Source organism: Oryctolagus cuniculus, chromosome 6 (assembly GCF_964237555.1).
Source record: "Oryctolagus cuniculus chromosome 6, mOryCun1.1, whole genome shotgun sequence".
NCBI classification, from domain to species: domain Eukaryota; kingdom Metazoa; phylum Chordata; class Mammalia; order Lagomorpha; family Leporidae; genus Oryctolagus; species Oryctolagus cuniculus.
This window is the reverse complement of record NC_091437.1, coordinates 45,629,672-45,641,703: the sequence shown is the minus strand read 5'-3', so window position 1 is coordinate 45,641,703 and position 12,032 is coordinate 45,629,672. Positions and strand designations below refer to the sequence as shown.

At 38.7% G+C, this 12,032-nt stretch overlaps 1 protein-coding gene and 1 long non-coding RNA gene across 26 annotated transcripts in view; one reads left to right on the top strand and one right to left on the bottom strand.

Moving 5' to 3' along the window:
• Positions 1-12,032, top strand: part of EBF1 (EBF transcription factor 1) — a 412,032-nt gene that overhangs the window by 371,954 nt on the left and 28,046 nt on the right. For all 8 annotated transcript variants that reach the window (XM_008255335.4, XM_002710343.5, XM_002710344.5 and 5 more), the window contains exon 11: positions 4,213-4,301. In XM_008255335.4, the coding sequence (XP_008253557.1) occupies positions 4,213-4,301 (89 nt within the window). The remainder of the gene's footprint in view (positions 1-4,212; positions 4,302-12,032) is intronic.
• LOC127490703 (uncharacterized) overlaps positions 1-12,032 on the bottom strand; it is a 120,712-nt gene that overhangs the window by 93,265 nt on the left and 15,415 nt on the right. For 8 of the 18 annotated variants that reach the window (XR_011389877.1, XR_011389879.1, XR_011389871.1 and 5 more), the window contains one exon: positions 2,900-10,142. This is a non-coding gene — a long non-coding RNA (uncharacterized lncRNA). The remainder of the gene's footprint in view (positions 1-2,899; positions 10,143-12,032) is intronic. The other 10 variants (XR_007919007.2, XR_007919010.2, XR_007919011.2 and 7 more) reach the window with 5 other exon arrangements.

The window sequence follows — 12,032 nt, the reverse complement described above, 5'->3', positions numbered from 1 at the left end:
CTAAGGAAGAGGAGACAATGGATTTTCGAGCAGAAGAGGAAGCATGGCTGGGAGACTAGGAGCTGGGTTCTGACTCCACTCACACAGTCAAAGGATTGCATTTGTCCTTTTGGGTTGGATATTTAACTAAACCTTTCTAAAAGTTTAGTTTTAATGGCTTATGATGTTGTGACACAAACCAGTTCACTCTGGCAAATACATGTGGTAGGCACTAAAAATAATTACTGAAAAAAAGGATACTCATATCTTTTGGAATTAAAAATTGCATATATAGGACTCCATTGTATTCTGATAATTTGAACATTAAAGGTGTTCTATGTAAGATAACGTTTTTCTAAACTTAAGAGCCTTACTTGTTCTGTTATCACACCTAACTGGTTAGGATGACACCCTCCTTTTCAAACCCTGTTCAGAGCATGTGGATCTTGGAAGCAGAGCCACACAGTTGCTCTCACCATTCCATTCCTTTGCCGGGTACAGATTCAGCTATTTCCCGTTCTTCAACCAAAGATGCTCAGGCATCGTTATTTGTGGTTAATTATGCCCAAATGAGTGTTGTTTTTCCTTTCTCTCCCAGATTCTCAGAATTATCCCAAGTTTGAGGGGAAAATTGATTAGTCCCATTTCTACAGTGCCCCCTGAACCCTGTGCTTGAGTACAATGAGGTCACTTTGTTGAAGGATTAACTTTATATTGCATTCTTGCAGAGTCGATGTGTGTCCCTACGGTACGGCTGCCCCTACTGATGAAATAAATATACCATTCTTTATGATTCCTCCCTGTTACCCTCTCTGTTGATTTTCAGAGAGTTTATGAATAGTCACATATTTATACAACTGGCCAAAAGTATACTACTTATTTTTCTTATGGTCGGTAATAACCTATGCAAGGTTATTAAAAGGTATACAGACCCCTTTTAAGGCATAGTTTCTTATGTCATTACTTTATACAAGCAGGTCAAATTCCATCTTAGCAACAATCTCCTGCTCTTAAGCTTTTTTTCTGATTATAAAAGTAATATATGCTCTTTGTGGGGAGCTTAGAAAATGCATAGCACAAAGAGGGGAAGAAAAGCAATGTAAGACCCACTGCTAAGTAATAACTACTGTTTGTCCATTTAAGCAAAATACACATTTATCCTATGCTACACTCGTTTATTTTTTTAAAAAAGTAATCATATTCTGCATGTGTCCCTGTAATTGCTTTTAACCTAGCAATATATTATATCTTAGTAAATACTATTTTTATTTTGACATTGCTTTGAGGACTGCCTCATATTCTATTCCATAGGTTTGCCATAATGTAACCATTCTCCTTCCCAGGTATTTAATGTTTTCAGAAGGTTTTTTTTTCCTTTTTTTGTGGTGCATGTAGTATGTGTTTAAGTGGGGCTCTTTAACAGATTCCCCCTCTCATTCAGTAATTGGCTTAATTCTTTTCATCTAATTAATGAAATCAGAGAAATCAGGTTCCTTTGAATTTAGGATGTTTCATGTTAACTTGGCCTATAGCCCTGGACTATTGCATTGTAATATTCAGTGCTTCCATTGAAAGCAGGTTAACACATTTAAAAATGTGAGCATAGAACAACACATAAAGTCATGGAAAATAAAAGCCTTTACCTCAGAATTTTAAATATTTCTCCCTGCAGTATACTTTCATGGAGCAGTTGCTTATTTTTCTTTGAATAATGAGTATAATATGTCTAATTCAGCTATACTCTGTGACAGCAGAATGACTTTTCCTCAGCTCTTTAGCTATTAGTTCCATAGGATATTTGAATTGGTTCTTTTAATTACTGATATTAGGTGTCCGTCATTCTGCTGTGAGTTGGCCATATTGCCAGAACATCACATCTTCCCCTCTAATACATTAGATAGTCATTCAATTAATAACCACAGGTTTTTAGACACAATAGGACTTCATTATGCAAATGTGAAAGGGGTGAGTCAACAATTCAAATTTTATTGGTGATAGATTGAAAACTAAAACCAAAAATTTGAATTTTCTGGATGCTAAATTATATTGCCATGTATTGAAATGATACCTTTAATTGTCTAAAGCTGCAATTGATGGTTAAACATTTTTGTTGGCAATTAGCATTGTAGGTGGGGCATAGATAGGATAAATACCTGAAACCTGAGTTCTCATTCCTTCCCCTCATGCATTCCTTGATTAAATACTATGGATTTTATGAGTAAGAACTTCCCTGCAGAAATAGGTTTACTTTTTCCTCTACAAGACTACTTTAAGAAAAGTCTTCTCAAGGGTGTAGAAAGTAATTCATAAAATGGGAAGAATAATAAATATTGTGCCTTAACTAATACACTAGTATAGCGAGGTTTGGTATACCTGGGTGTAATTTTAGTTAATTTCCACAAGAGACTGAATGCTAGTTTACTGTTAGGAAAGTGGGGAGGGTTGACAGAATCTCATATTTGCCAAAATGGTTACATTATCCTAAATGAAAATGGTACTCGATTAACAACTTCAATAAGCATTGCATTTTGGAGGAAATCTTTTTAATAAAAAGTTATCTGAAGTTCACTCTAACTTAAAATATACAAGTGAGGAAAAAGTACTTACTCTGATTTATGTGTCTTTTGGAGGTGTAATTATTGGCTTTTTACTCACCTATGTAAAACAATGTACTTTTGTAAATGGATTTCTGGCCACTTATGTAGCCTTTTTTTTTTCCCCTGCCTTTTTTTTTTCTCTCTTACATAAAAAGTAAGCACTGTCAATCAAGGAATTTTAAGGTTTATTTCCTCTTTAGAAATGATTGATAGCCTTTTAGATTTACAAGTTGACAAGTTAAAGGGTTCTATTGGTATAATTATGTACTAAATTCACAGTCTTTCAATTTAAATGTCCTTTTAAAACCACAAGATTATCATACCTGTATTTTGAAAAGTGGGCCAGTCAGTTTGGGTTGGTATACAAATTGCTTCCATTAGCCTTGGGACCTATTTGAATTTAATACAGTTTTTTAAAGTTAGCAGTAGTATGAATCTTACTTTTAAAATTTAGGTTAATGGAAATGGATTTTAAGGAAAGCATGTGGCAACTTGTTTTCTAATGTATAGCTGAATGTCAGACCTACAAAGACTATCTTTTTATTCAGTGTAGGGAAGATATGTGGTTGAAACTTTGCTTATACCAGAAAAGAAAAAAATGAACTAAGAAATTTAAAAAATACTCACCTATCCATTACTCAGAGAATGTGGAAGATATGGGTAAAGGACTGAGTTGCCATTGTTTCCATGTTTTCAGGTGAAATGGGCTGGAGATAGTTCATACACCAAGGAGGAATTTTGAGTATAATAGACAAGAGTCCACTTAAATTTTGTTTAAGCATATTTTTAAGATTGTATAGTGGATATAGGGACAGCAGGCCCATTGCTTTCAAATGGTAATAAAGACTGAGCCTTACTAAAAATGTCCTTAAGAATTATTCTTGGAGATTTCAGTTGTCTAAGGTAGTACTCCACAGAGATTGGTTGGTCTGTCTGTCTGTCTGTCTCTCTCTCTCTCTCTCTCTCTCTGTTGGTGAAACAACACTTAGAAAAATGCAGTTGGCATGTTTTTATTTACCAGTGTTGGCAAATGGGCCTACTGTTTTAGTTGTGAGGGTTTTGAGTCACAAACATACTCAATCCCCATCTATTTGCAGATTCTTTTCAAGGTTTTCTATACCTAGAAGGCCTACTCCTATCCATTTTCCTCTGCCCCTCACCCTCATCTTTCAGGCTTATTTGCATAGAAGGCACTGAAATAATTGTATTCTTTGACACATACTGGGGATTTTTAGTTAAGCAGATACTTTTAATTTCTGTACTGTTTATAATGTGTATATACCCCTCAGAAGCCTTGAATGTTTTTGCCTGAGCTCTAAAATAAAGTGAATTCTAAAAAGCTCCTATCAAATACCATTTTATTTTCTATTTATGATCATATAAGGAATGTGGCATTTGTCCAGAGAAATGGTGTTCAAGACCTACTACTACTGTTCTTTTGGGCAAGTCACTCTCCTCTGTGGCAAACAGAAGTAGATGCCGTAAATGTTCAACAAAGATAATATTCATATGATCATTTCAGAAGTCTCCACTAAAGTTTGGATTTTCAAGTTATATCTTCACCATCAGTATTACAACTCACAAAATCAGCTTTATTTTCTAAAAATGTTCTAATGGTGTGATTTCTTCATTGCAGCGCTCAACGAACCCACCATTGATTATGGTTTCCAGAGGTTACAGAAGGTCATTCCCCGGCACCCTGGAGACCCTGAGCGTTTACCAAAGGTCAGAACACTTCTTTTTTGAGTTATGGTCTCTGAAAACTTGGACTTGAGAGATTGGCGGAGAAAATCTGGTGCTGATACAATTAGTTCATTGATAAGCAACTCGTACTTTTGTGCATTTGTGTTTAGTACTATAAGGTAAGCACTCATAAAAGTTGCAAACACATAGGTGCCAGTCAACACTGTGGTTACTTTTATATATTTTATGCCATTTTATTTTCTCAGTAGCCCTCTGGGCTACTGTTATCAGTCCTATTGTAGGGAAGAAAATAATGAAACAAAGAGAGATTAATTTGCCCAGATCATACAGCATGTAAATTGCTACATGAAGTTCCAAACTTTACAGGTTGGCCCCAGGATCTGGGCTATTTAATCACTACATCCTACTAATTCTACTAATTCTCACAAGAAAAAAAGAACATCAATATCTATAGGAGAATCCCTACTTACCCCTGACTAGACAAGAACAGCCAGAGAAAATGTATTGGGAGATCTTGAGTCTGGGAAAATGAGATAGTATGAAAGAGACTATTTGGGAAACACAGTTCAAGAATGTGAGAAATGAAACAAAAATTCAAAATTAAGTAATATATGTTATGCATCAATTAATTGCCAGTCAAGAAATTGACCTTTATTATTCTTCTGTACCTGATGGGAAAGCTTGGGACATTCCTCTCTGTGTCTGAGGCATTTGGTCTTGCATGGGACACATTGCCAAGCACAACTAATCAAAAACCTAAAACGATACATCTATTTAGCCAAAGCACTACCAACTTCTGTGAGGACTCAGAGGAGAGAACAGTTAAATGCTAAAAAGGTTCAAGTACAGAATTAGTCAAATTCCTGTTCACTGTTTACTGACAACACAATGAGATTTCATTCTCCATGCAGTGAAATGAGTACTTGAGACGTTCTTTCCTTGCAATAGTAAGTCTAGAGATACATCATATCTAGGTCCATGGAGCCTCATAAAAACACTTAGACAAACAAAATTGGCATCCTTCTTATCTCAGGGAACCTCCTTGGCGCATCAGCTTATCACCAAATCTTAGCTGTGTGCTGGCTATACTTGTAGACACAGTCACCTGTCAGAGCAGGTCCTGTCCAACGTAGAGCTACCCCTGGGGTCAGTGCACAGGTGAGAAGGGGTGGGGAGATGGCAAGAGAGGAAGGACCATGACAAGCAAAGACCTCTGTCCAGTACCTTGGCCTCAAGGGAAGAACCACCAAACCTTTGGTCTGAACCTTCAGCTTCATTGGATGAAAATGTTGTTCACTTTGGTAAAAATTTCTTGAAACCATTTCTCCTGAGGAATGGATCATAGGAGAGTCCATATGTTTATACCCTTGTCTTGGAAAAAGTTCTCATCTTCCAACTTCCACCTTTATTCTTTTTGAGCAATGAAAAAAAAAAAAAAAGAGCTACCATCGTGAATGGAGGTCCCCTTCCATAGTGCAGGTATTCCATAAGAAAGTTTCCCTTTTGGTCCCTCTGTCTAGGAAGAATATAGCTTCCAGATATTTCTTATGGGACAATTTGATAATCATACAGCACAATGACATAAATGATGTGTGTCTACATAATGGTCAGTTGATTAGCTGTCTTGATGGTGAAACAGAGGCACAGATACATTGCCAGATTCTTCAATATCGGCCCAATTTTGGGAGTGCCTTCACTTTCTATTGAGTAATCGACTTAATATTTGATCTGCAAGGCCTGTTGTTGTAAGAGTTGAGGGCACAGACTGGAGAGTGAGACTCGACAAGGTGGAATTCAGACACTGGCCACTTAACCAGCTGTGGAACCTAGGTCAAAATGATTTCTCTATTCCTCAATTTTCCTATCTGTCAAATGCAAATGGTGATATCTTCTGCCATGTCAAATTGCCATTTTAATCACTTATTTAATACTCGACATAAAGGTGGCTGTGATTATTTGAGAATGAGACCCTTACTTCTGAAGGCTATCCCCTGCAGTTGTTGCAGAGCAGAAAATCCAAATCCTGATGAGCAGTGGAGTATGTGATTCAAATTATTACCTCAGTTTCTTCCTTTATATAATGGGGCTAATAATCATGGTGTTCTCATAGGGATTATGTAAGGATACAGAGAAGTAATTCCATGGGTCTGGCCACATAGTAACTGGTCCATGATTAACAATCTTAAAAAAAATTACTGGAAAAATAGAAGATAAATTGGATTTAAGGGTTACAGTCTGAAGAAGGAAGTCAGTGCTTCTCTTATTTATAAGGAAAAGAGAAATAGGAATATGGGGTTCAAAACTGTGTATTTACTATCAAGATAATTTTTTAGAGTTGCATGTTATGTTCAGAAATGTTGAACAAATAGCATAGGCACGTGTCACTTTGTCCCTGGTGGCCCGATGGTGAAATTCTCAGCCCTTTTTTTTCCTGAGTTTGGGAAGAGTAATCAAGGACACAATGGATGTGTGTGTTAAGGAAACACTCCACAGCTTGCATCTAGCTACTTGACCATGCAAGGGCTGTGCCTGCAGCCCACCCCAGGAAGCTCTCCGTGTGACTCAGAGTGGAGTGGCTGTCCTCTTGGCTCTGGATGTTAAGGTGGAGCAAGAGTTCAAGGGCAGAGTCAGGAAGTGGCGGATGGAGCCAGCACAAGGTATTCCTGTGGACTGGGGAGATTTATACTCCTGCTGTCCATTGTTAGGGGGATAAAAGTGGGCTCCGCCTTTCTTAGAATCATGGTCAGTGTTTGTCAAACAGGAGTGTTTCAATGAGCTGTGGACCACACACCTTAAAAAACAAACTCCACTTTATTAAATCCATGTGTTTGTGAATAGACAATGCTAGATTCATGCAACCACCCACATATTCTGTCAAATGGAACTGCTCCAAAGACCTAGCAGACAGCTTTCCATAATAATATGCCTTTGTATACAGGCTTGTGCTTTTTCAAAGAACTTGGAGAGGCTTTGTTTTATTGGAGCCCCTCTTGTGAGAGAAGTCAGGAAAACAGACATCATTCCCATTTACCAAATGGGAAAACAGGAGCAAACAGAATCCTTTGTAAATTATGTTGTCCCTGAAAGTCACCATCATTGATAGTTGCTGGACACACAAATTTAAAATACTGTAATTATGCTAACCCCAGATGTTTTTCTTGGTTTCCTTTTTCATGTGCACACGGAGAAAGGAAAGCTAAGGTTTTTTAAATCACAGCATTCTGTTCTGTTTCACACAGACTTGTCTTCCTCTCTTGGATCCGGACATGAGGGGGAGGAGCACGTGTCTGACTTTGGGGTCAAGGTTGGATTTTGTTACAATGTAGAGGTGAGGGTGAAGGGGACTGTGGTGTGGTCAACCAGAAACTTGGAGGTGCTGGCAGCTGCAGTGATGCAATCCAGAAGCATTGAGCAAAGGGCTGTCTCTGCTTTGCAGGCCAGAGGTATCTCCATTCTCTTTCAGTTTGTCAGTTGTCCTCAGGAGCGTGCTAGCTTGCCTGTGGTTAGAACAGGCCCCAAGCTGAATGGGCATTCTGTGTGTTGGCTGTGACTCTTGGAGAACAAGGCAGTGTTGACTTCATGCTTACTGGGAGCCCGGTACAGCATGACCAGGGCTTTTGAAGAGCATAGAGGCCAAAAGAGTGATCCTCTCAAGGCAGACAGATGTGGATTTTGGAAACCAAATCCACTGCTTGGTGCACACAATTCCACCTCCCAAGCCTCAGATTTCTCTTCTGTAAAGTAACTGTCCCTCAGCACTGTTAGGCATTACTGAGATAATTTATGCAAAGTGGCTTTCCTGTGATTCAGAGACTGCAGTAAAAGGGGACCAGCAATCCCCGTGCAGTGAGTATACCCCATTTCACAGATGAGGAGTCAGAGCACACAGGGGTCTGGTGACTTGCCAGGACATCACAGCTAGCAAGTGGGAAAAGCAAGATTCAAACCCAGGTTCTTGGGCTCAGTACCTCACTATTTCCACCACATGAAGTTCCCACTTTTCCTTCAGCTCTGAAAACCTGAATCATTTTGCCTTGAGGTGTTTAGGTTCTCTATTCTCTCCCTAGTAGACACCAAGCGCCTTCCTCCTCGCATTCTCAACAACTTTGTCTCATTCAATCCACCGAGAGGTCTGGGATGGGGATCTCCACAGGGTAAATGTGGATTTTTCTCTAAGAGCCAGTCTCTTTTAGTGAAAATAAAGCAGTTTGACAAAAGTAACAAAGGCTGCATTTGTGTATTTTGCTTTATGGAGCTGAAAATATCTGGTAAATTGATCCAGTGGGAGTAATAAATACACATTACTTTATCTTGTTCTTCATGTCCTATACCCCTGAGCCTTGATAGAGCAACACCACTTAATAGACTTAAAAAAGAGTAATTACACTCATTGGTTGTGTGATTTTTCAGCCCTCCCAGCCCTGCCTGACCTTCTAATTTAGCTCACCGTGTCTAACTAATGCATTTATATTCATCTTTTATGAAGCATGTATAGTACAGAATTGACTTTAGAGTCTTGTTCAAGCTGTCCACCCAGGTTTCCAATCTGGTTAGTGCTATGAATGGGAGCTATCCATCTCTATATGTTTGCGTGTATATGTAACCTAGACACAGGCTGGAAGCATTTGTTATTCTTTATGAAATATAATAAAAAGTATTTATTACATTTTTACTTTAAAGCTTTTATACATTCTAGCATTATTTACAGCTAAACATGCAGGCAAAAGATGTGAGTGTTTTTAAAATGATTACTGTTAATGTTTCTGCTTGTCAGAAGTGCTTAAATTTTCCTGCACTTTGTCTAAAAACTTGGTACTGTTGCCTTTTAAGAACAACACATTTAAAAGATCTTGCAAGTCAGATTTGCAAACACTGCTGACAGTTTGTGATGAATGATATTGCAAAATTTGCAAGATGTTTGTCATTTTGCACAGACGACATATTAAGGAATGGATTAGGAAACTCAAAACCACTCTGGAAAACAACCACCCCAAATAAACCTCAGCCAAACCTTGAACCCAGAGAGCACGCCAGAATTTCTCACCCAGGTTTTCTCTCCCAGCTTCCCACTCAGCCAGTGGAACCCAATTGTTCTCAGTGCATTTTCTCTCACCATATGGTCTCCTCATTACCATACACTAAGAGTCCATATGGGAAACTTGTGAAATGAACTGTATTCATTTTAACTGCCAGATGAGCAGCCTTTTGCTTTGCAAGCCTAGCTTAAGTCATCTGCTGTCTTCATGTTGTTATGGCAACACGGCACCAATAAAAAATTCTAATCTACTGTAAGTGATCACAGTTTTTTAAGTGCTTCCCTATAACTGCCCTCCAAGGGGAACAAACAGGAGGGGTTGTATTTGTCCAAGGAGCAAAGGGTTGTTGTTCATTCCAGCAGGTGTCAGTAAAGAAGTTAGAGAGCTCGGGGGTGGGGAGCGAGTACCAGTGTGGCCCAAAAGCAGAGTTGGGTTGTAAAGAGGTAGGACTTTATGAGGATGGATTGTAGGAAGGCTAGACTATAGACCCTTTGGGTAGGTTGGAAAACCTCAACATTGAATTTCAAATGCCCCAGTTGCTTTGGCAGACACGCCCTGCTCTGCTGGTGCTGTGTAGCCCACCATGAATAAAAACTTACGGTTCAGAACTCTAGAGGCAGCATATCCTCGGGGTAGCTTCTTCCTTGTTGGCATGAGAAAATCTGTCTCCATGAAGCTGCTCTTCCTGTATATGGGAATTAGTCATTTCAAACATGAGGCTAATTAAGAGTACCTTAAAGTGATGGAAGTAGGCAGCAACATCCTTAAGTATAAATCATTTTCACCTCCGCAGGCCACATGATATGCTGCATCTCTGTCGCTCTATCTGTATTGAAAGTGAATGTTTATAGTCTCAGTTCATCAGTTCGCATTAGCCTCATGCTGAATATTTAAACACAGAACAATTTGAACACTCCATGAAGGAAGACAGTGGCTGCACTTTCATTTGGAACAGCAAGGGCTCATCTAATAATAATTTAGTAAATCAGCCATTTAGTGGCTCAGTTGTACACTGTATTGTGCCAAATATTATTCACTTCAACTGTACACTTGCAAAATTGAAATTCAGACTCTAGTCACAGGCACTGTTTTTGCTCAGTGGAGAGATGAGACCTAAAACCACCCTCCCTAAAGAGTGTTCATGTTTAGTGATTTATCATAAATACAGAGCTGGGGCAAAATAAAACTGGAATGGGCTGTATACAATGTATTCTAATTATGCTTTTATTGTTTTAGTCTTTATGCAAAGACTATCAGTAATTCAAAACCTGCAGTTGCATCAGTGAAAATACAAATAAGAAATCTTTGCTTAACCACATTGCCTCTTTGCAGAAAAGGGTAAAGAGAAGCCCTACATCTTTGTCTTCCACACTGGGACAGTGGCTTTTCTCACTCACTCGCTCTCTCCTTATTTATTTATTTACTTTTTAAATTTAAGGATACTCTATTAACATTACATGCAAAAACCACAGTGACCCTACTCCAAAGAAAGACGCAGCAGCAAGTACAAATCTTATGATATCTTCAACTCTCAGAAAAACACGCTTCAGTGGGTGTCCAGAAAAGCAAACTATGCAATGCAATCCATTTTCTTCTCCCTCCTCTACATCTGCCAGAAAACGTATAGGCAAGTTGCATTTTTCCATTTTGATCATGTGCTCAGTTTAGGAGCTTGGTATTTCTGATTCCTTACAATTATGTTATCAGGGGAGTTGAGCCTAGATCTGAAATTATATGTAGAATCCATTTGTGTGTGTGTGTGTGTGTGTGTTGCAAGTGTATACATACACATAAAATTTTTCTGGAGAGATTACAGCTTCATTTAAAAGTCCCAAGAAAGCACCATTTTTTATAATAATATTTTCTTTAACTGATTTATATAGCAGTGTTATGCTGCTTGTTAGTACTGTGTCATGCCCATTTTAGAGACGAGGGAGCTGAGGCTCAAAGAGCGTAAGTAACCTGCTGAAGCCTACACAGCTGGTAAAACAGAGGTTTCTGCCTCACCTTTTGTCTTTTCAGAATCTTGGAAAGCATTTTCCAGCTAGGCTTGCCTCTCCAGCAAGCACCTTAGACATGCAGTGTACATTAACTGGGAGAATGCATCTATTTTGCAAAGTTCTCCGGAAAATAGGTGGGAATTCTGGCTATTGCTTGACAAACATTAGCTACATGCAGAAGCACTTCAAACAGTGTATGGAAAACTGGATTAACAGTGTTTATTTTGTTGCTAAAACTTTAAAAATCCATGATTTTTTCATAATATGCATATTCCACAAACTTTTTGAAAACTCCTCATCTGCTGAACCTGGTGCTGACGTTAGCCCTTTTTACAGATGAGGAAACAAAGGTATGCATGGAGACTGGTAAGACTTGGCAGAGCATGGATTTGAGCCAATTCTATTGGATTCTAGATCTTGAACCAATATTGGTGTGTCCTGGCTCTTGGAATTAAGAAAAAGGGATTTGAAGAAAAAAGGCAGGGCTGGACATTGGGTGCAGTGGTTACAATACCTCTGGAAATCCATATCCCATATGGGAGTGATTAGCTTGAGTCTTTGCTGTCTTCTGATCTGCGTTCATACTAGTGCACATCCTGGGAGGCATCAGATGTTGTTTCATATTCTTTGGTCTCTGTCACTCACGTGGGAAACCCAGATTGGGTTCTGAGTGTTGGATACACTTGGGGAATGAACCAGCAGATGGAAGGAAATTT